A 23,237-nucleotide genomic window follows, 5' to 3' on the forward strand; every position below is an offset into this window, starting at 1 on the left:
TTGAAAGAGTCGCATTCTCGGGAGGACGCATTGTTACTCTTTTTGTCTTCGTATCGCTCTCAGCCCCAAGATGGTCGCTCGCCGGCTGAGTTGCTCCACGGTCGTACTCATCGAACCTTGATGTCTTTGCTGCATCCGCCGCATCAGGTTCCTGTACAGCGGCAGACTCCTGCTTTTGCTCCTGGCGACGTTGTATTTTATCGCAACTATCGAGGTTCACGGCGTTGGCTCGCAGGGCGCATTCTTCGCTGCCTCGGCCGCGCGATGTATTTGGTTTTGGGGGCCTCTGGTGAGGTGCGTCGGCATCTCAATCAGCTGCGCCTCTGTCGTCGCACGGGTTCTGCCGCTCCCCGTCTGCTTTCAGCGATGGTGCCGTCCGGTCAGCGCCCTGGGGACCCATCTACTGGCTCGCCTCATCCCCAGGTGTTACCGACGCTGCCTTCCATTTTGCCCCATGGCGACGCACCGCCGCAGCCGCCGCCGCCGCCTGTCCTCCAGCCGGCGCCGCCCGCATTCGACGCTTCGCTGCAGCCGCCAAGCGCCTCCCAGGGTCACGCGCCGCCGATCGCTTCCCGTGACCAGCTGTCCTCCGCCTTGGAACTCCCGCCCGCTCCGGGCCACATGACGTCATCGCGCGTCGGCTACCCCGACGCAATGGAGGTCGACCCTTCGGCCCCTCCTGTCTCTTTACGGGCGCATACACCGCATGTTGACGTGCACCCTGGACTAGGTTTTCAGGCGTTTCCTAGCTCCCCTCGGACCGAATGGCCGGGTGCGGGTGGCACAGCCTCGCCTGTTGTTAGGCTCCCCACCTCCTCGCATACGTCAACATGGGGTCCTCCCCACGGCGGGCGGAAGCCTTATCTCACGACCGTTCGCCGATTTGCGGGGGAGGAATGTGGTGTCACCGCCAGACACCACACTTGCTAGGTGGTAGCTTAAATCGGCCGCGGTCCATTTAGTACATGTCGGACCCGCGTGTCGCCACTGTGTGATCGCAGACCTAGCGCCACCACAAGGCAGGTCTCGAGATACGATATGGCACTCGCCCCAGTTGTACGACGACATTGCTAGTGACAATACGGACGAAGCCTTCCTCTCATTTGCCGAGAGACAGTTAGAATAGCCTTCTGCTAAGTCCATGGCTACGACCTAGCAAGGCGCCATTAGCCTTACCTACTTTGAGAGTTATAGTATAAATGTCTCAAGAAGAACGCTGTATTCATCACATAATAAAAGTTAAGTATAAAGCAGCTACGTACTTTTCTTGCTACCATTCAATAGTTATCCTGTTCCAGAATTGACGCCAGTCGGCGTGTGTGTACGCGTGCCTTTCTTTCGGCTACCTCAAGTGGCGTAACAGTCTTGTTACGTCACTACAAAAAACATATCTCATTAGTCAACCCGCCTCTGTGGCCGAGGTCACTAACGCATCCCTGTGCGGTAGCACTCAACACGGGGGTAAGCTGGTTCAAATTCTGGTTCTGAAAAAAATGTTCACTGCCAGTATTTGGTCCAGAATGGGAGGAGAGGAGTTGGCGTAAAGTTCCTGATTACCATACTTTGTGCCAACATCCTGATTTAAACACCAAACCTCTCCCCACAGTGTCTCATAAAGTAGGCCATGTGATACTATTGACGGTAATGTGTTGGTCGGATAGGGACATTAAGCTCAGCAGCTCCCTTGCTGCGATTTGCGAGGAGTAGGCTGTGTTACAAATAAATAAACAATAAGCAATGTACCTCATTAACCACTCTTCCTACAGTTCATCGTAACACTCTGCCATCCGGCGGCACCAGAGTGGTGTCATGCACGAAATAGTGGTCAATGGCCGGCGACACCACAGTGGTGTCGTGAGCATAGTATTGTACACTGGTCAGTGACAGCACTTTAGTACCTTTTGCATTCAGTTGGTGTTTCGTTTAGATAGCAATAAATTATACATATTAACAAGTTTTTTGTTTTTAGAAGTACTTGTGCCTTTTCATCATGGCAGCCAAAAGAGACAATACGATTATTTATGATTAATGCGCCGACATCTTGTCTGATGTTCCCACAACTTGGCCAGTTGGAAAGAAGACATTGGACATCTAAAAATTAAAGTGAAGTGGAATTACCAGAAGAGAGTGAAATATGTCCAAGAAGAATTCAGTGAATACTACGGTTGTTAACTGATTCAGATGAAGAAGACAGTGCACAGTGGTCAGACTTTGATTTATTGAGACCAATAATAAATTTGAAAGATCTCTGGGTCCAAACATATTTCCGAAAGATACACAGAGCATCAAGGATATTGTAGAATTGTATATTGGTAATGATCTATTTGAATATATTAGCAACATAACCAACAAGTACTACAGTCAAAATTGCAACAGAAGGAAACTGGAGAAAAAAATTATGCCAAATTTGTTGATGTTATGGGACCCTAAAAAAGGTCCCACGAAGTCAGCATGAGTACGCTCCCAGGGCTTCTCAGGCGGAGGCCACGGTGACAAAGATGACTTCGGGGCGGCGGCCTGTAATGCACAAGGGCTGCAGGCAGCGACCATGTGTGCAATTTCAGAGTCGATGACGGGCCAGTACACGTGACGGCGCGCCAGAGATTTTGTGCGAGAGACACCCCAGTGCCCTTGGTGAAGAAGGCGCAAGACTGAAGCACGCAAAGACGCAGGTACCACAACACGCGGCGAAGCATTGTCAGTGGAGAGGAGGATAACACCATCCCTAGCCGTGAGGCGGTAGTGCAAAGTGTAGTAGTTCCGCAACGGATCAGAAGTCTTAGTGGACGGACAATCTGGCCAACCCTTCTGAATACAGCGTAAGACCCAGGAGAGGGTAGGATCAGAACCCGTAGCAGCCGTCAGCCGGTCCCCAGTGATGGGGAAACTGTCCACAACCCATTGCTTGGCAACATCCAGGTGGAAACACAAAAGTTCATCCCTATCGAATGCCAGATCAGGACCCATGGGAAGGCGAGACAGTGCATCAGCTTTCGCATGTTGAGCCGTCGGCCAGAAATGAATCTCATAATTGAAAGGAGACAAGTAAAGAGCCCAACGCTGGAGTCGTTGTGCAGCCTTGTCGGGAAGCGACGTTGATGGATGAAACAAGGGAACAAGTGGTTTGTGGTCCGTAACAAGATGAAATTTGGATCCATAAAGAAAAACACCACACTTATGAAGAGCATAAATAATGGCCAAAGTTTCTGTTTCAATTTGAGAATATTTTCGTTGGGCATCTGTGAGCATTTTGGAGGCATAAGCAATGGGTTGTTCAGAATCGTCAGAAAAACAGTGCGCAAGGACTGCACCAACCCCGTATTGAGAGGAGTCCGTGGCAAGAACAAGATGTTGGCCAGGTTGATAAGTAACCAGGCAAGGGGCCTGTTTCAGCATAGTCTTCAATTTCTGGAAAGCCGCATCGCATGACGCGGACCAGTGAAAGGGCACGTTTTTATGCAACAGGGGATGCAACTGCTGAGCCACCGAAGCTGCAGACAGTAAAAACCTGTGATAGTATGCTATTTTCCCAAAGAAGGCCTGCAGTTCCTTAACAGATGTAGGGCGAGGAAGGGCATCAATTGCCGCGACAGTTTGCTGAAGTGGACGAATACCATCCCGAGAGAGTTGAAACCCCAAGTACGTGATAGATGCCTGAAAAAATTTTGATTTCTGAAGATTACACTTAAGACCGGCAGTCTGTAAGACATGAAAAAGTGTGGGGAGATTCTGAAGATGTTCTTCAGTGGTGGAGCCAGTGACAACAATGTCGTCCATGTAATTGATACACCCAGGGACAGGGAGCAGTAGTTGTTCCAAGAATCACTGAAAGAGAGGAGGGGTGCTGGCAACCCCGAATGGCAATTGTTGGTATCGATAGAGGCCGAAAGTCGTGTTAAGGACCAGAAACTGCCGGGAAGCAGTGTCGAGAGGAAGTTGATGATAAGCTTCTGACAGGTCAAGTTTAGAAAAATACTGGCCTCCAGCAAGTTTAGTGAACAATTCTTCAGGTCGGGGCATAGGGTAAGTGTCGAAGAGGCATTGAGCATTTACAGTGGCTTTGAAATTGCCACAGAGACGAATGTCACCATTGGGTTTAGCAATGACGACGACAGGAGAGGACCACTCACTGGAAGTGACAGGAAGTTAAGGCCCCTGAAGCAGTGAGATGATCCAGCTCCCATTTGACCCAATCACAAAGGGCCACAGGAATGGGCTGAGCCCGAAAAAACTTAGGTCGAGCAATGGGTTTGAGCATGATATGAGCTTCAAAGTCATTTGCCCGGCCTAACCCAGGAGAAAAAATGGGAAGAAAATGTCGTCGACAAGGAATCCAATTGAGCATAAGGAATAGCATCAGAGATGATATTGACAGTGTCATCTATGGAGAACCCAAAAACGCATAAGGCATCGAAACCAAAAAGATTCTCTTCATTACTCTGGTCGACCACAAATATGAGAACAGTGCAAATGATGGATTTGTAAGATACCTCAGCATTAAATTGTCCCAAGAGAGAAATCTTCTGTTTATTATACGTCCATAATTGCCAAGTGACAGGTGATAAGATGGGAGAACCCAACTGAAGATACGCCTGAGAATTGATGATAGTGGCAGCAGAACCAGTATCCACCTGCATGCGAAAATCCCGACCAAGGATTTGGACAGTGAGGAATAACTTCCCTGAAAAGGACAGCCAACACAGAAGCAGAATCAGCGTCACGTTCATGAACGTCAGATATGCGGTCAGATTTGCAAATGGATGACACTTGTTAACACGTGGCCCAACGTTGTGGACAATCTTCTCGTGATTGTTGTGTAAAACACCGCGGACATGAAGGAAGTTACCATGGGTTTTGCTGCAGTTTCTTAGAGGTTTGTTTACGGTTAGGCCGAGGCTGTGCTTGGGAGCGTAATGCGGCCATGTCGGCTGGTGGGGACACGCCGCACGCTTCGTCAACACCGCACAGAGGTTGTACTTCCCCGACGTCACTCAACGCCTCTATTTGTGCCCCAGCGGCGCAAGAAATTTCAAAAGACTGAGCGATGGATAGGACTTCATCTAGAGTCGGATTTGCCAACTGAAGGGCACGTTGCCTAACTTCTTTGTTGGGCGACGATCGGATAATAGCATCCCGTACCATGGAATCGGCTTAGGATTCTTTGTGAACTTCAGTAACAAATTGACACTTTCTACTGAGGCCGTGAAGTTCAGCAGCCCAAGCGCGATAGGATTGATTCGGATGTTTTTGACAATGATAAAAGGCAACACGAGAGGCTACCACATGTGTTTGCTTTTGAAAATAGACGGACAGAAGTGAGCACATTCCAGCAAAGGACAAAGACGCAGGATCTTTCGAAGGAGCCAATTGCGACAACAACCGATACATTTGAGGTGAAATCCAGGAAAGGAACAGAGACTTACATGTTTGTTCATCCGCGACATGAAATGCCAAGAAGTTCTGTCGAAGACGTTTTTCGTAATCAGACCAGTCTTCCACTGTCTCATCATAAGCAGGAAAAGGAGAGACGCCCCGCATTTGATGCCGTGACAAAATCATGAATCGCAGAAGTGAGAAGCATTTGCTGTTCAATGAGACCTTGCAAAAGTTGCTTTAAAGTAGCCATGAAAAACAGTTGGTCAACAACGAAAAAGAAAAATCCCATCCTCGTCGCCAATTGTTATAACACCAAGCTGAACAAATATATTTGTAGGACGACACAATACATGTAAGTCACAGAGCAGGTAAACAAGGTAAGACAAGTGTACACTGTAACAGTCAAATCAGCACTGAGTCTAAGTCTAGTGGCCACTGGCTGGCTGGCCGCTTAGGTGGCGTGGCTGCTGCATCGCTGGCAGACAGCGCCACATGTAGAGGATATGTGTAACTGCGCGGCGGCACTTTGAAAGATCGGCGAGTAACAAGAAATACTTTATTTAACTGTTTTTCATTCCAAATTATGTTTATAGAAACTGCAAATTTTGCAGTTGAAAATGTTCACTTAAAATATATTGCAAATAGAAATTTACTATTCATGGTTACATGAATGAAATGTGATAACTAAACAATGGAAAATCCAGGATGGAATGTGTTAATATTATGAAAAGGACAGTTGCTACTCACCATATATAGTGATGATGCTGAGTTGCAGATAGGCCTAATAAAAACACTGTCAGAAATGTCCAAAATCTCACTTTCTGACAGCCTTTTTATTGTGCCTATCTGTGACTCAGCATATCTGCTACATAGGGAGTAGCAACTATCCTTTTTGTAAAATTTTTAAAAATATGATAATGATTCTGATGAAAAACATGTTGTTAAAAGAAAATTCATAAGCACCATAATGTAAAGGAATTTGTAATATCTCTGTCTTGAATCTATAATTAAATAATAACTTTTGTACTAAAATATTAAAATCATGGAGTCTCATCCCAGGGGGCTAACGTCTCGTTTGTGAGTATGATCTTGGCCACCACGGGTATCCTGGCCTTGCAGCACTACTTCCCTTTCTGTGCTGCAAGTCTATCCTTCTACTAATCTCTTTCCTTCTTTACCTTTCCATTGGTTGGTCTTCATGGTGCTGAATCCATTTGAATCTGTTTCGTGTTATGCACACTCATTATCTTACCTTCTGGCCTTCTACACCTTTTTGTTATTAACTATATAGTCCCCTTGCTTGGTTTGACTGATACTTCTCTAAATTTTACTGCAGAGTGGTTCATAGAGGAAAGATTATCTTGTGCAGGATACATTCCATCTCTCTCTCTCTCTCTCTCTCTCTCTCTCTCTCTCTCTCTCTGCACCTTTCTTTCTTGCAACAGTACTATGCTCAAAATGCCACATGGTAGCCATTCTGTTGTAGAGAAGGGGGTTCGTCAAGTACCGGTATGGCAGTAGTCCCCTGATCAGGCAGTGATCACATTGTTGATGCCTGAGCTGGATATTCGCTATGCAAGCACAATGAATATGTGCCCATCACGGCTGGGACACGAGGACTCCAGCTAATGGTTTACTGGTCAGTTGACATTTTTTGTGGTTGGATGGTTCAAGTGAGGAGAGACTCTGTTCAGAGTTGGTGGTACAATGGTGGAAGATTCGCACATGAAGTGAATTAAACTTTCTTCCGCTGGTGGGTGTGTGGCCCCTGCAGTTTCTTCTGAAGATAAGACATATCACATCGTGGAGGGGTATGACCCCAAAAATGTTCCCTGCCCCGGCTATGCCATGGGAGGAACGTACTGGTCAGAGAAAAGGCAAGAAATACTTCCCCCTTTCCCTCAATACTTTGTTTGTTCTAGGACAGACAGGGATTCTTTTTCAACTACAAAGCCTTTGTTCTTCATTGAACATCTGGAGGACAGGCAGGTTTGGGGGAGATGGCAGCAAGTTCAAAAATGAAAAGTGACTCTGTTCTGCTGGAAATGGCCACCCTGCTCAGTCACGGTAGCTGCTTGCCTACGACAAGCTGGGTGATACTGTCACTATAGCCCCCCCATAAAAGTCAGAATACGATACAGGGTATCCTCCTTTTACAGGCTGATGACGAGTTGTGCTAATTTGGAGCTACGAGTGTGCATTTTTTTCCATCATGTCCAGCAGGGACCAAAAGATAACAGAGTGAAGACTGGACGCTTCAGTTTGGCCTTTGAAGGCAACTCGATGCCTGAGAAGGTTAAGGTGATGGCATATTGCTGTGATGTCAAACCTTGTATTCCTCTTCCTGTGCAGTGCTACAAAGGTGTGGTATGGAAACATGTCTTCACATTGCAATGCCAGCCCACTCTCTTGGGATCCTGGCCATCCCCTGCACACAAGAGCTCATTGTGCCCCTCCCCCGCCCCCACTCCCTACTTGTATCAACTGCGGGGAGCACCATTGCCTCCATTCCCCAGACTGCACAGTTTTCAGATGCAAAAAGAAAAACCAAGAATACAAGATCTTGATTACCTCAAAAGGCCAAGTAGAAATTCAATCATATATATCCCTTTTGTATGAGAACAATTCACGCTACTGTTACGGTGGTGTCGTCCATTTGACGGCCTAGGGGCCTAGGTGAGAACCTGGTGGTTGGAGGTCTACTGCTTCCTCCACACCCCCTTTGGGAGCATCAACTCCCTATCCACCAGGGACGTCAGTCCCTAACTTCCAGCCAGAGAAACAATGCCCTCCTCTGGCACTCATTAAGAGGAAGGGGTCCCTTAGGTTGTTCCCTTCCCGAGACTCTACTGACCTGCAGCCATATGCCAGCTTGTGGCTGAAGGAGTCACAGGCTGCAGGTCATAGGACTTGATGTTCCTCCTCCATCCCAGAAACTGGGGCAGACAAGCTCTCACAAAAGCTAAGGACTAAAAGTACAAGAAGTAGTCCTTCAGAATCATTCAGAACAGATGTGTTATTGATGGAGTATCTGATACTTATAGTGTAATCCTCCAGTGGAGCTCTAGCAGTTTTTCCACCAGTTGGCTCAGCTACATCATCTTTTGTGTGCTTCCCCTGCTTTTTCCATTGCTTTCCAGGAAACATATTTCCCAGCAATGCGGACCACTATCCTCCTCAGCTATCCCCTACTCCACATGGCTATCAGGGCTATTTCAAGAACCTCACTGACCACGAAAGAACATCGCGTGGTGTTTGCACATATGTTCTGGACTCTTCCTACAGCAAACACATGCCACTCATCACGATTTTGGAGATTGGTTGGTTGTATGAAGACATTTCTGGAATTGACCAACTGTACTGTGTATCTCCCTTCCGATGAAGTGGGCCAGAACACGTTGTCCGCCCTGTATCCTCATCTCATCCCACTATTCCTAATATTGGGTGATTTCAATGCCAGTAACCCTTTGTGGGCTGGAAATATGACTGCTGACTGCTATCAAAAACTTGCTCACAGAGCTTGATTGTTGCGTCTTGAATTCTGATGTTCTCACACTCTTCAGTGTGGCATTTGGGTCTTATTCGACCATTGACCTTTCCATTTTCACCCTAGGTCTTCTCCCATCCATTTATTGGAGAGTTCATGATGATGACCTGTGCAACAATAATCATTTTCCGATTGGTTTGACCCTCCCTCGGTATCACTTGCTTGAGCGTCCAACCAGACAGACTCTTGCCAAAGCTGATTGGGATGTTTGTCCCGCCACGTGGAAGTATCGATGTGTTTGTCCAGAGAATTACTGCAGCTGCTCTGTCGGCAGTTGATTCACCAATCCCCTCTTCCTTGGGGATGCTCCATCGGAAGACAGTACTGTGGCAGACCCCCAAAATTGTTATGGCCATTAGGGATTAGGTTTCCCAATGCCAAAAGCGACATTTGTTGATAGAGCATCTCATTGCCTCTAAATGGCTCCACAACCAGGTCTGCCGCCTCATAAACGACAGGAACGAGAATGCTGGGAGTGATATATTACTACCTTTAGACACTGTACCCCTCCTTTGCCATTTTTGGTAAAGATTTGGTGCCTCTATGGACACCAGTACCCTGTGTGTGTACTCAGCATCTCTGTGAATGGTGATGGCTACACGGATACAGACACTGTTGCAGAATGTTTTGCCTTTCATTATGCTCAATCCTGTGTGTCTTGAGAATTACCAGTTTGTATTTCATGTCTTCAAACAGTGTGTAGGGTGACTTCCTTCACCAATTACTACACACCATCTAGAACCATAAACATTCCATTCACTAAGTGAGAATTCCTCACTATCCTAGCCCTTTGCTCTGCACGTTGCCTGGACATATGGTGAGCCGATGACCTACGTTGAGTCTCGGGATCCTTGGGCAGTTTTTGTCAAAGCTGTTCTACTGCCGCAATTTGGTCTGCCAGGATTCTGCTATTTGGTCAGCTTTTGCTCGGCATCAACTTCTCATTGCAGTTTTGTTTGACTTGCATAGAGCTTATGATACCACATTGCGTCACCACATCCTCACAACCCCCCACGATTGTGGTCTCTGGGGCCAATTCCCAATTTTTATCCGTTCTTGTCTCGCTGTACTTTCCAGGTTAAAGTTGGTGCTTCCCACAGTAGTCACCATATACAAGAGAATGGTGTGTAATAGAGACCTGTATCGAGTGTTCCCCTTTTTTTGGGGCTGTCAATGGTCTAGCTGCAACTGTGGAATCAGCAGTGTTGCCTTCCATATGCTGATGACTTTTGCATCTCCTATTGCTCCTCAGTTGTGAGTAGTGCAGAACACTGACTGCAGGGTGTCATATGAAAAGTGCAGTCATAGGCTCTCACCCACAGCTATGAGTTTTTCACTGCAAGGACATGTCGTTCACTTCTGTCACCATTGTATTGTCCATCCCCAAACAGGCGTCTACCTCCAGGACCAATTGCTGAATGTGGTGGAGTCTTATCAGTTTTTGGGAGTGGTCTTCGACTCTCGGTTCACAAGGCTTCCTCATCTTTGTCAACTTAAGCAAACGTGTTGGTCACACCTTAATATTCTTCACTGTCTCAACATCATCATCACCTGTGGTGCAGACCACTCTATAGTTTTGCTGCTCGGTAAATCTCTGATCCTGTCGTATCTCAGTTATGGGATCCTGGTATACAGATCAGCATCATCTCCAGCATTGCAAATGCTGGACCCAATACACCATTATGGGGTCTGATATGTGACAGGTTCCTTTCGTACTGGCCCTGTGAACAGCCTACTCACAGAGGCTGGAGTCCCTCCCCTACAGATCAGGCACCAACAACTAATGCTCAACTATGCAGTACACATTCGCTGTGCCCCTGAGCATCTGGACTAGTGTCTCCTCTTCCTAGCAGGGAGCTCTATCTCCCACAACAGAGGACAAGGTCGGAAGGCACAAATGCAATTTGCATTCAAAGTTTCTACTCTGAACTCCATCTGTCCCCACTGTCACCTCTTATCAGGAAGAAATCACACGTGCCCCGACTGAAAGTAGATATGGTTTTTCGCTGCCTGTTCCTGGATACCCTTGACTCAGTTCCTGACTCATACATGGTATACACTGACAGCTCTATGGTCAGCAGGTGAACCATTTTTTCTCCCACAGGTGAGAAGCAGTTAACTATGCTCCTTACCAAATGAATGCAGTGTATTCACTGCAAAATTGGCGGCCATTGCTTGAGCCCTTAGCTACCTTTGTTCTTACACTGCAAACTCATTCTTAATTGGCAGTGACTTCTTGAGTAATCTTCAGGCTGTTGACCAGTGTTACACTTGACATCCTTTGATTGTGACTATCTGGGATCTCCTTTATGACCTCCACAATAATGGATGGCAGGTGATCTATGTATGGACAACTTGTCACACTAGGATCCAAGGGAAATCGGTCTACTGTATGCTGACAATTGTTGGAGGCTTTGTGGTGTCTAGGAATCCTGCCTGTTCGGTTCACTATACAATCAAACAACTAGTATAATGAGTTTTATTACAACTAATCAAATATAATACTTAACTTTGGCTATTACACAGATGTGTTACAAGCAAAAGGTGACATACGAAATAATTAGTCTTTGCAGCGACTGTTGACCTCTAACTGACAAAAGTCTTTCCTGAACTGCTATCAAAATGCCTATCGTTGACGCTGCTATCAAAGTCGCTAATCTTGAAGCTGCTTCTGAAGTTGGCCGCACCAGACAGGAGCAGTGCTTATGTCCTCTTTACGTAGCGGACACTGCTATCGCATTGTTGTCCTGGAAGGGAGGTCAGTCAGTGTGAGGTTGGCTGACTTCTTCTCACAGCCTTCTCTTCTTTGTCTTTCCCGACTGGGATGCTGGTGCTTGACTTTATGTCATAACATTCCTCCCCCCCCTCCCCCCCCCCCAAGTGACGGACCATCTTCATATATGGAACACAGCAGCGGGAGAGGAGGCAGGATTGTGGATACTCTGATGGACCGGAGGCTGTGGCTGCAAGGAACATCAGACTTCCGGTTGTACCCCACCATCTGGCCTTTGCTCTGGTGGAAATATCACCTGGAAAATGCCCAGAAGGATATCTCCTATCTCCTGAGGCCCATAGCAGAATGTAGAAGGTGTTGGCCGCTGCAGCATGGGTGGATCCAGCTCCATTGATAGGACAAGAGGAGGCAGAGGAGGGGAGACTCCCTCTCCGTGGGGTCATCCCACGGTGTCGTGATAACACCCTCTGGCAGCTGTTGTAGCCATGCTATCCTTGGGATCCGTGAATCTAGAGGAAGAGATACAGAAGGATCACCGTGCACATGACGGTGTGGCAAATTTGTGATGTCGGCGCTGCAATCCGCCTGGGCCTGAAATGAGATACGTGCATGCGCCAAGTCAACAAAGGATCTTGCCACCGTGTGCTGCTGCTAAAAACCCTGGAAAACACAATATAATGCAGCATGAAGTGATACTTGCTATTGATGTAGATAAAAGGGGCAACGATACATGGTGGTAGAAAAAAATACATAATTTTTCGCATTTTTCCCACCACCATGGATCCTTGCTCCTTCCATCTGCGTCAATACAGAAAAGTTTCCTTATCCCTAGCCAGAACACAATCCCACATACTGTTCCTGCATTGCTGCTTGGCTCATGGAATCCTCCCAAATGGTCTTACCATGAAATCACCCATCTCCAGCTGCCAGCCCTCCTTCCTCAATAACCTCCACCTGTTCATATTCTGCCAATCCTTAGCCCTCACCTACATAGTCCTGCAAAACCATAGCAACCAAGCCCAAACTGTCTTGCTATATCCTCTCTCTATCCACAGAATTCTCCTGCTATGCAATTCCAGATTCCTGGAACCCATAACACATACTGAAACTCTTGCCCTGCTGGAACTTGAGCAACATGCACAACGCCACCTCAGAAAGCTCTCCACTCTGCTCACTTCCTACTCTCATCTTGGAGTACCACAGTCCACCCCCTCCACAACAACCTCCAAACTTCCTCCATGTCCACTCATAGCTGACAAACCCTGTCCCACAGACCTGCTACATTTATCCTGCACTCCAAAACTCTCTCCCACCACCATTGTTTTGAACTGCAAAGATTACCCGGCAGAAGGACTCCGCCAGCTGTCAGATACTTCCACGTACCAACCTTGCCACAGTGACCCCATTCCAGTAAGCCAGCAGGATCTCCAGTCACTCCTCAAATCCTCAGGCCCATCCCTAAACCTCTCCCCAGAGTCCATCTCTCTGCTTACCCCTACCACTCCCTGCTTCTGCATGCTTCCTGAAGTCCATAAACCCAACCACCGTGGATGGCCCATTGTGGCCGGTTATTGTGCCCCCACTGAGAGAATCTCTGCTGTCACAGACCAACACCTTCAAACTATTACCTGGAGCCTACCCTTCTATATAAAAGATATCAATCATTTCCTCCACTGACTCTTCACAGTTCCTGTCCGTTTACCACATAGTGCTCTACTCGTCACTATTACTGCCACCTCCCTTTACATTTACATCCCTAACGCCCATGGCCTTACCGCTATTGAACACTACCTTTCCCAATGCCCGATGGATTCCAAATCAGCAACCTCCTTCCTAGTGGCCATGACCAACTATATCCTTACCCACTTTTCCTTTGGAGGCATTACCTAAAAACAAATCCAGGGTACAGCTATTGGCACCTGCATAGCACCATCCTATGCCAACCTATTCACGGGCCATCTAGAGGAATCCTTCCTAAAAACCCAAAATCGTAAACTCCTCATCTGGTTCAGATTTATTGGTGACATCTTTGCAATCTGGATCGATGGTGAGGATACCCTATCCACATTCCTCCAGAATCTCAATAACTTCTCTCCCATTTGCTACACATGGTCCTACTCAACCCAACAAGACACCTTCTTAGATATTGACCTCCACCTCAAAGATGGCTACATCAGTACCTCCATCCATATCAAACCTACTAACCACCAGCAACACCTCCGCATTGACGGCTGCCACCCGTTCCATACCAAGAAGTCCCATCTATACAGCCTAGCCACCGACGGTCGTCACATCTTCAGTGATGAGCAGTCACTCTCGAAATGTTCCGAGGGTCTTACTTAAGCCTTTACAAACCGTAATTATCCTCCCAACCTTAAAAAAAAATCTTCCCTGTCTTATCTTTCCAGTCTCCCACCAACTCCCAACGCCCCACTGTCCAGCCACAGAGAAGCATTCCCCTCGTAACTCAGCACCACCCAGGACTGTAGCAACTGAATTACTTTCTCTGCCAGGGTTCTGACTGCCTCTCATCATTGCCCTGAAGTGAGAAATGTCCTGCCCATGATCCTTCCCACCCCTCGCACCAGGCCGTTCACATACATCACCTATCCCATTAAAGGCAGGGCTACATGCGAAACCAGTCATATGGTCTCCAAGGTAAGCTGCACCCACTGTGCTGCATTCTGTGTGGGCATGGCAACCAACAAGCTGTCTGTCTGCATGAATGGTCACCGACAAACTGTGTCCAAGAAGGACGTGGACCACCCTGTTGCTGAGCACACTGCCCAACATGACATCCTTCATTTCAATGACTGCTTCACAGCCTATGCCATATGGATCCTTCCCCCAAACACCAGCTTTCATGAATTGCGCAGGTGAGAACTTCCCTGCAATATATCTTACTTTCCCATAACCCTCAAGGCCTCGACCTTTGTTAGTCATTGTCTTCTCCCATCCAGCCCCTACTCTGTTCCCATTCCAGCACTACACAGCCCTCATTCCATCGAGGCACCCAGTCTTTTTACTTCTCTCCTTTTCCACTATCCTCCCCCTCCCCCCCTCCACTGCCCACCATCTAACCTACCGACAGCACATAGCGGCCCTACCCTCTTTCCACCTCATCCCTGCGTGCTCCCCAATGCCACCCCTACCCTACTATCCCTCCCCCTCCCCACCCCAGCCTCCTCCTTACCCCCACCCAGTCGCCACTCCCATCCTGCACTTATGCTGATGCAGTGTGGCCTCAGTCGCCTGAGACTGCAGTCATGTGTATGTAAGTTGCATTTGTGAGAGTGTGTATGTGTGAATCTGTCTAATTTTTACGAATGCCTTACTGGCCGAAGCTATTATTTGTGACAGTCCCTTTATTGTGCCTTTCTGCGACTCAGCATCTCCGCTGTATGGTGAATAGCAACTTTCCTTTTCACAATATTGTTACATTCCATCCTGGATTTTCCATTGTTTAATAGCATTGTCAGTTATTTGAAAGGAAAAAAAATCTTCTACTCTTTAGACCTAATGTTACATGTTTAGTATGTCACCACTAAATATGATCCAGTTTGAACAGTGGATGCTTGGAGTTATATTTGTATACTGGCTTCGTCCAGTGTATTTCCTGCTGTTGACTGGTTTTTAGTACTGAAAAATATGTAGTTATGTTTATTTTAGTTTAATTTAATTTAATTTAATTTCATGTTGCCTTTGGATAATTGTATGTTAGAATGATCTTATGTAGACTACATTTTGCTGGTGCATTTTTTAAAGATACCATTTGAAAATGGACTGGTAGCTGTGAAACAAATTCTGGTACAAGAAAGAAAATTAGATCGTGTGGAATTTTAGCACTGTGTCTACATCACCAGCTATGGTTATCTCAAAATGACAAGAATTGGTTCTAATAAGCACTGAATAACTAGTGAAAAACATCTTTTATAGAGAATATGTGAAAGTGTCTCCAAATATCTTTTTTGTGAGACTGCTTTCTGAATTAGGTTGTGAAAGGAACAAAGTTGTTAACCAAAGTATGCTTGTATGGTCGTCAGGTCACCTGAACCACTATGAATGGGTTAACTATGCTTGAAAGTCAAGATATCTTAATTTCCCACTCGTACTGTAGTGGACAGGCAGTGGACACAACTGTGTCAATAATGCTATATTTGAAGTTACAGGATTTTATTGCTGAAAATGTTCTGCTTGTGAAAATTAAACTGAAGTCATATCTTCTGCTCTCCATGCAGACAGGAAACGAGTGAAGAGGAGGCTATTGCGACATTTGCTGCTGCACCACAGCTGCGATCTGTGATTCTGGACAAAGAAGTCTCACCCAGGGTCTTTGAGGCTCTATCCAGAAGCTGCCCACACCTGACCACTTTGGAGATGAATCTTTTTCAGATGCTGACTTGCTCGGTAAGTATCCCGTATCTGTGCTGGAGAGATCCCTGCTGAGGAAAAAGTATCGCACACTATGAGCGGTGTCTGAAAAGTAATTAAATTATTTTTCCTTATTATGCTCCTGTCAGTCTCAGCTAAGCTCCCTCCTATCTTGGCCAATTTGAACTAAATCAGATATCTTGGGTGGCGTCATAACTTTGCAATGCTGTCTAGCTCACAAGGGGATTGTATGAACTTCCCTCACTGATATGATTCATATTGGCAGGCTGTGTAGGGCAAGAGTAGGACTCCAACATATGTAAATAGCAAGATGCAACTGTTTATGAGGAAATGGAATCTGAACATTTTACGTGTGCTTACGTAATTCAAATGGACTGTATGCCAAGCAGGTAAGTGTGTAGTTTCATTGGTACAAGGTCCATGCAGCGAATATCGGTTTCAGCACTCTTTTTGCATTCCCACATAATTCTAACAAGACATATATGGGGTATGGCATGAAATTGTGTGATGACCGAGAACAGCTTACAAATGTTATGCAATCACATGAACAAGCAACAAGGGAAGAAGCAGCATCAGAAGAAGCAACTTCAGCAGAAGAAACAACAGCAGAAGAATCAATAGGAGCTACGCATAACAAGAGAAAAACTTCACCACCATGACATCTTAAGGATTTTTTAGTAGAAACTGGGAGGAAAAAAACATTAAGATAAGTAATCTACAAAAAGTTGTGTCTGGCCAGTTTAGAGTAGATAACTTTGATGTCATCACTTTTGGAATAGCAAATAATAATTATGCATTTGAATATTGGAGGTTTATCAAGTAATGACTTAGAAATATTTCTAGAGAGAACAAAATGGTCTGTAAAGGTTATTTGCTTAAGTGAACATCGGCTTAAAGATGAAAATATAAATTTGTTGAACAAATTTACAGATTATGAAGTATCGGCTAGCTATTGTAGAGGCAATGGGTATGATGGTTCATGTAGTCTGGTTCATGCATCAGTAAAATACCAAATTAAGCAAAACTTCAATAATTTAAATGAAGAACACACATTTGAGAGTTGATGCACAGAATTAAGGACTATAGCATGCTGATATTCAGCATATATTGTACCCCTGGTTACTCAGTGTCCTGCAGTTTTCTCGTCAAACTTGAAAATTTACTCCACCAACTCAAAACTGGAAAAAAATGGCACCATAACACCATCAAAACTGAAAAGTTGTGTGAAAAAATTGTTGTTTGTGCTGATTTTAATATAGATGTGATAAAAAATGACAATTTGCCTTTAAGATGCAGGAGCTGATGTCCACACATGGTTTTATTCTGAAATTTGTAGAAATGACAAGGGTAAATGCTTCGTCGTCATCCTGCATAGATAACATTGCTAGTAGCTTAAACTACAGAGTAACAGAAAAAAGTATACTAAGCTTAGGGATCTCAGATCACAGTGCTCTATTGGTGCCATTACTCCGTGTTAGCCCAAAGCACACAAATAAGAAAATCAGAAATTTTAGACAAGAAAGTATAGAAATGTTCATCAATAAAATCAGCCTCATCTCATGGCCATTTACTCATTTACTGCCAAGTCCTCAGTAAATGAAAATTTCAACAACTTTCTGGAGGCCTTCTTGATGGTGTGCAATGAATGCTTTCCTTTTATAACTATAAAAACTGACACACCTAAGAAGGGTTCATGGATAACAAGGGGTATTCAGATTTCAAGCTTGAGGAAAAGAGAACTTCATATGGAGGCGAAAGTCAATCGAGACCCAGAATTCTTAAATTATGTAAGGCAATATGAGAAAATCTTTGATAAAGTTGCCAGACAAGCCAAAAAATTGGCAAATAATAATTACATTTCAAATGCTAAAAACAAGGCTAAAGCAATATGAACCACTGTAAAGAATGAAATAGGTATCAAAAAAGGTAGACAATGGAAACTTGAAGGTGAGACTGTTATGGACCCTACACAAATCTGTGAAGTGTTTATCAGCCACTTCATAAATCCATGAAAAACTGATGAACTTTCACTGCCAAATGTGTAACCTGTTTCCAGTTTATGTAACCCCACTAAATTTAAATTCACCCATGTATCCTATTCTGAAGTAGCTGATATAAAGTCCATGAAGAATTTAAATTCTGTAGGGTGGGATGAAATTCCTACAAAAATAATAAAGGCAGTCACCTATAGTATTGCACATCCTCTGTCCCTTATAATGAATCAATCTTTCAAGGAAGGATATTTTCCCGATAGACTGAAGTACGCTGAAATACAACCCATTTACAAACTGGCAGACATGATGAAGTGAGTAATTATCGACCAATCTCATTGTTATCAATATTTTCCAAAATATTTGAAAAAGCTACATGTAACCACATAGTTAACTACAATAATCTGCATAATATTATCCAGAAGAATCAGGTTGGTTTCCAAGGAGGACACTGCACTGAGCAAGCCATTAATGAACTTATTACAAACATTAGTAGTAGTCTAGATAAAAATATGAATGTATTGGGCGTCTTTTGTGACCTAAGTAAAGCCTTTGACACAGTAGATCACAAACTACTACCGCAAGCTACAGGTGTATGGTTTTAGTGAAATGTTGCTGAAATGGATGTCATTATAACCATCAAACAGGAAAGAAAGAACAGTAATAGAAGAAACTGGTAAGAGATTCTTCTCAAGTTGGAAAAAGACAGAACAAGGTGTGCCACAAAAATCTGTCCTTGGGCCAATATTGTTCTTGTATTATATAAATGACCTGCCGAGTAACAAAAATTCAGACACTATTCTTTATGTGGATGACTCTACAGCAATAGTCTGTTGCAAGAAAAGTGAAAATTTAAATAGTCATCTTCAGCAGTCTCTGGCTGAAATTGAGGCCTGGGTGAGTAATAATGGTCTGGAATTAAATCTGACAAAGACATAAATCATTCACTTGGCCACAAAACAAGCTGTACAGGATATACTAGAAATACCATATGAGGACAATCACTTAGCCACCACGAACTGTACCAAATTTCTAGGTGTAATGCTGAACAAGAGTTTATTATGGACAGACCATGTACGAGGGGCATTTGAAAGTCCATGCAAAGTCCGAGAGATGGCACCACCTGTGCGTATCGATGTCATGTTTAGTTAGTAGCATCTTTGGAAAAAAATGCACACCAAGTTTCAGCCATATTGGTCTCTCTCTTTGTGTTTGCATTCATGTGAATGATGGAAGTTGAGTGATTCTAAAAATGGATGAAAAAGAATTTCGTGTGGTGATTAAACATTACTTTATGAAAGGCAAAACACCTCAGGAGACTAAAGAGAAGCTTGATAAACATTTCGGTGACTCTGCATCTTCGATTAGAACAGTTTATAAGTGGTTTCAAAATTTTCAGAGTGGCCATATGGGCACAAGTGATGCTGAACACTCTGGACGCCCTGTGGAGGTTACAACTCCATAAATCATTGATAAAATCCATGATATGGTGATGGATGACAGAAGAGTTAAGGTATGTGAGATTGCTAGTGCTTTGTGCATCTTGAATGAATGGGTACATAATATTTTGCATAAGCATTTGGACATGAGAAAGCTATCCATGGGATGGGTTCCGCGATTGCTCGCGCTTCACCAAAAACTGAATCATGTGAAGTGTTGCAAGGATGGTTTGCAGCTGTTCAGGAAGAATCCGCGGGACTTTAAGCATCATTTCCTCACTGTGGATGAAACATGGATACATTACTATACTCCTGAGACCAAACAACAATCTAAACAATGGGTTACCAAGGGAGAATTTGCGCCAAAAAAGGCGAAGACCATTCCTTTGGCCTGAAAGGTTATGGCGACTGTCTTTTGGGATTTGCAAGGGATAATCCTCATCAACTATCTATAAAAGGGTAAAACTATTACAAGTGCATATTATTCATCATTATTGGACTGTCTGAAAACCAAGCTGCAAGAAAAATGCCGGCGATTGGACTGCAAAAAAGTCCTTTTCCATCACGACAGTGCAACAGCACACACCTCAGCAGTTGTGGTCACAAAATTATTGGAAATAGGATTCCAACTCATTTCACATCCCCCCCTATTCTCCAGACTTGGCTCCTTTGGACTACTATTTGTTCCGCAATTTGAAGAAATGGCTGGCGGGACAAAGATTTTGTTCAAACAAGAAGGTGATTGTAGCAACTAATAGGTATTTTGCAGACTTGGATAATTCCTGTTATTCAGAAGGGATCAACAAATTAGAACAGTGTTGGAAAAAGTGTGTAAGTCTAAAAGGAGACAATGTCAAAAAATACAAAAAGGTTTACCCCAAACACGTAAGTAGTTTTTATTTTTGCATAGACTTTTCAAACACTCCTCGTAGATGTCATGTATCACCGTCTAAATACTCTAATATTGCAGTGAATGTTATAAGCAGTATAATAGAAAGACCAAGCCCTTGATCTTATGACTGTTCCTGGCATCTATATCTATGAGACAATTAAGTTTTCTAAACGAAACCCACAACTTTTTGAGGATAACCTGTTTAAGCATGATCATAAAACAAGAAACAAATATCAGTATAAGTTACCAACTCATATGCTAAAACTGTTGGAGAAAACACCTTACTATATGGGTATGAGGCTGGGAAATAACGTCTGTGAAAAATTGAAAAATTATGAACCAGAAGAATTTGGACATCATTTAAAAAAAAACTATGTAAGTAAATATTATTACAGTGTAGAACAATTTATGACTGGCTGTCACAAATAACTGTGCCTAGTGTTACATTTTATTGTCATGCTAAAAAAGTACTTTAAGTAAATATTTATTCTTAATTTTACTTTACTTTCAACATGATTATTTTAAATTATTTTGTGGTGCTTAAAATTACGAAATACCTGTAATTATTTTGTATACTTACAATTAGAAAGTAGCTTTAAACTGACAAGTCACTTATGTCCTAATCATCTGATTGTATATGACATGTGTTGTGACAGTAAAGTTTCTATTCTATTCTATAGACACACTGGAAAAACCATGCACTTGCAAAGATTCAGCATTCATTATAGGTGCTGTCTCTTAAGATAATTAATGCGTGCCATGTTTTTACAATCAGTATCCTCCTGATTCATACAGTGCTCCATACATTACACATTATACTTGCCACACATGTGGATAAAACATTATAATTAAAATGACTATACTGTGTTGATTGAAAGTTGAGTATCCAAATTTTTTGTAGTCTTATTATGATTTTTTTTTCTTTTTGCAGCATAAAGATTATGAAAATAATAAATGAATTATTCAGTAATGATAGATTGTACAGTCATAATAATTATGTGGGAAGAAAAAAAATGCAGGTGGGGATATTCCATCTGTGGACCTCGTGACCCCAAAACTAACCACTTAAGATGCTCGGCTGTCGACTTCATGAGTACTATCGGCCATAGAAAATATATAAATATGTATAAAATGTTGAAACTTGATTTTCTCAAAAATGGTTGAGAGTTCTGTCTTCATATTTATGTATGCTGAAATTGTAGTCATGCCCTATACATCCCATAAGAATCAAATAGGTGAGGGAAATTCGTACGGTCTCTTGTCTGTCAGTATTAGACTTTGAGACCATCAGTGTTGCTGTTTCTGTGAACCTCTTTACAGTGTACATGTTGGCACACACAGTGGCGTTTACAGGTGTCACGATGAGTTCTGTACCAAATTCAAATCCCTCTTTTATTCAGAATTGTCTTGATCACATCAGTCAGTGTTAAGAGTTTATTGGATTTGATGCTTATGAGCCATTCCTAGAGTTACAAAATACAGAAAAGGTGAGATGCAAAGTTACCATTAAATTAAAAAAAATTAATAGTACAAGGCAAAGAAGGGAATAAAAATATACTCAGTACCTTATCCCAAAAGTTACATGTGTCTTATATGCCTATATCAGTCAGTTGACATCAAGTTGTACAGCTTCTTATACGTTGTACTTGTCAGGCAGAACAGTTATATTCATAGAAAGTCACTTATAAGTATGGAAAAACCTATAACACTCATTATTTTAAAGTAATCCACTACAGTTTTCAGTATTTGAAGAAACTACAATGAATTATGAATAGACCACTCATCTGATAAAGAATGATTATCTTATAGGTTTTTTAAACATTCAGATTTTTAAGTAATTGTTCCAGATGTCGGACTAAAGTACAGTTGAGGCTCTTCTACGTACGTAACTGTTCCATTTTATAAGGAAAAATAGCTGATATCCAATGACTGAGGTGGGTGTCAGGTGACTGTTTGGCGTGCTACTTTTGTAAACAGGTACTGGCTATGTTTTTACTTCCCTCTTTATCTTGCATTTTGTAATTTTCTTACATTTAATAATAACTTTTGAATTTTTTCATCAATTCAAAAATCCGGTGGGATAGAGACAACTGTAAATGAAATTGTGAGTCCAAAAGTATTTTCAAAAATAGATTGGGTGCACCAATTTGACAGTGTCAAATTTCACTCAGATTGAAGTATGATGAGATATGACAAAACTACAAGGACTCTGCATCGTGAAATTCTCAAGTTTTTAGGTGATAAATATCATTTCAGTGGGTCCAGGAAGACGTCAGTGATCAGTCCCACACTATAGTCTCCTGCCAGCAAAAGTGATGAAACTTTCAAACGATGTCTGTCAAACGAGTGTGCAGATCATAGAAGAGGCTCTCAGTGTTCCGAAAACTACTATGCACGACACAGTTAGTCACAATTTGAACTTGCAGAAAATTTGCGCTGAGTCAGTCACCAAACTCCGACTGACTTCCCTGAGAATGACAGTATAATGATGGTGAGAAAAATATTGAAACACATTTTTTTTGGGGGGGCACTCAGATGCAACCACGAGACTGGACACCAAAGTTAGGACAGCCCCCCTGAAAGACTCCTCACCTTGAGGAGCCGAGAATGAGTGGGTCAAAACTGAAGATTCTACTAGTCATCATCACAGTCCACAGTGGTGGGAATGTTTGGAAAGATTTTTTTGCCCGAGGATAGAGAGGTAGGCCTGTCCTACCACGTAGATATGCTCATGAGGTTAAGGAAAAAGGCTGTCCAAACATAAAGTGACATCCACAATGCCCATCAGTTGCATGGTGGCAATGCTCAAACCTGCTAGTCATGGCCAGCTACAACTCAGCTATGCTGCCACACCTGTCATCCTATC

At 43.6% G+C, this 23,237-nt stretch overlaps 1 protein-coding gene across 1 annotated transcript in view; it reads left to right on the plus strand.

Moving 5' to 3' along the window:
* The window catches only part of LOC126425046 (F-box/LRR-repeat protein 17-like), a 73,210-nt gene that overhangs the window by 17,109 nt on the left and 32,864 nt on the right, over window positions 1–23,237 (plus strand). The window contains exon 2 of the mRNA XM_050087955.1: window positions 15,896–16,064. Coding sequence (XP_049943912.1) covers window positions 15,896–16,064 — 169 coding nt within the window. The remainder of the gene's footprint in view (window positions 1–15,895; window positions 16,065–23,237) is intronic.

Source organism: Schistocerca serialis, chromosome 10 (genome assembly GCF_023864345.2).
Source record: "Schistocerca serialis cubense isolate TAMUIC-IGC-003099 chromosome 10, iqSchSeri2.2, whole genome shotgun sequence".
Lineage (NCBI taxonomy): Eukaryota > Metazoa > Arthropoda > Insecta > Orthoptera > Acrididae > Schistocerca > Schistocerca serialis.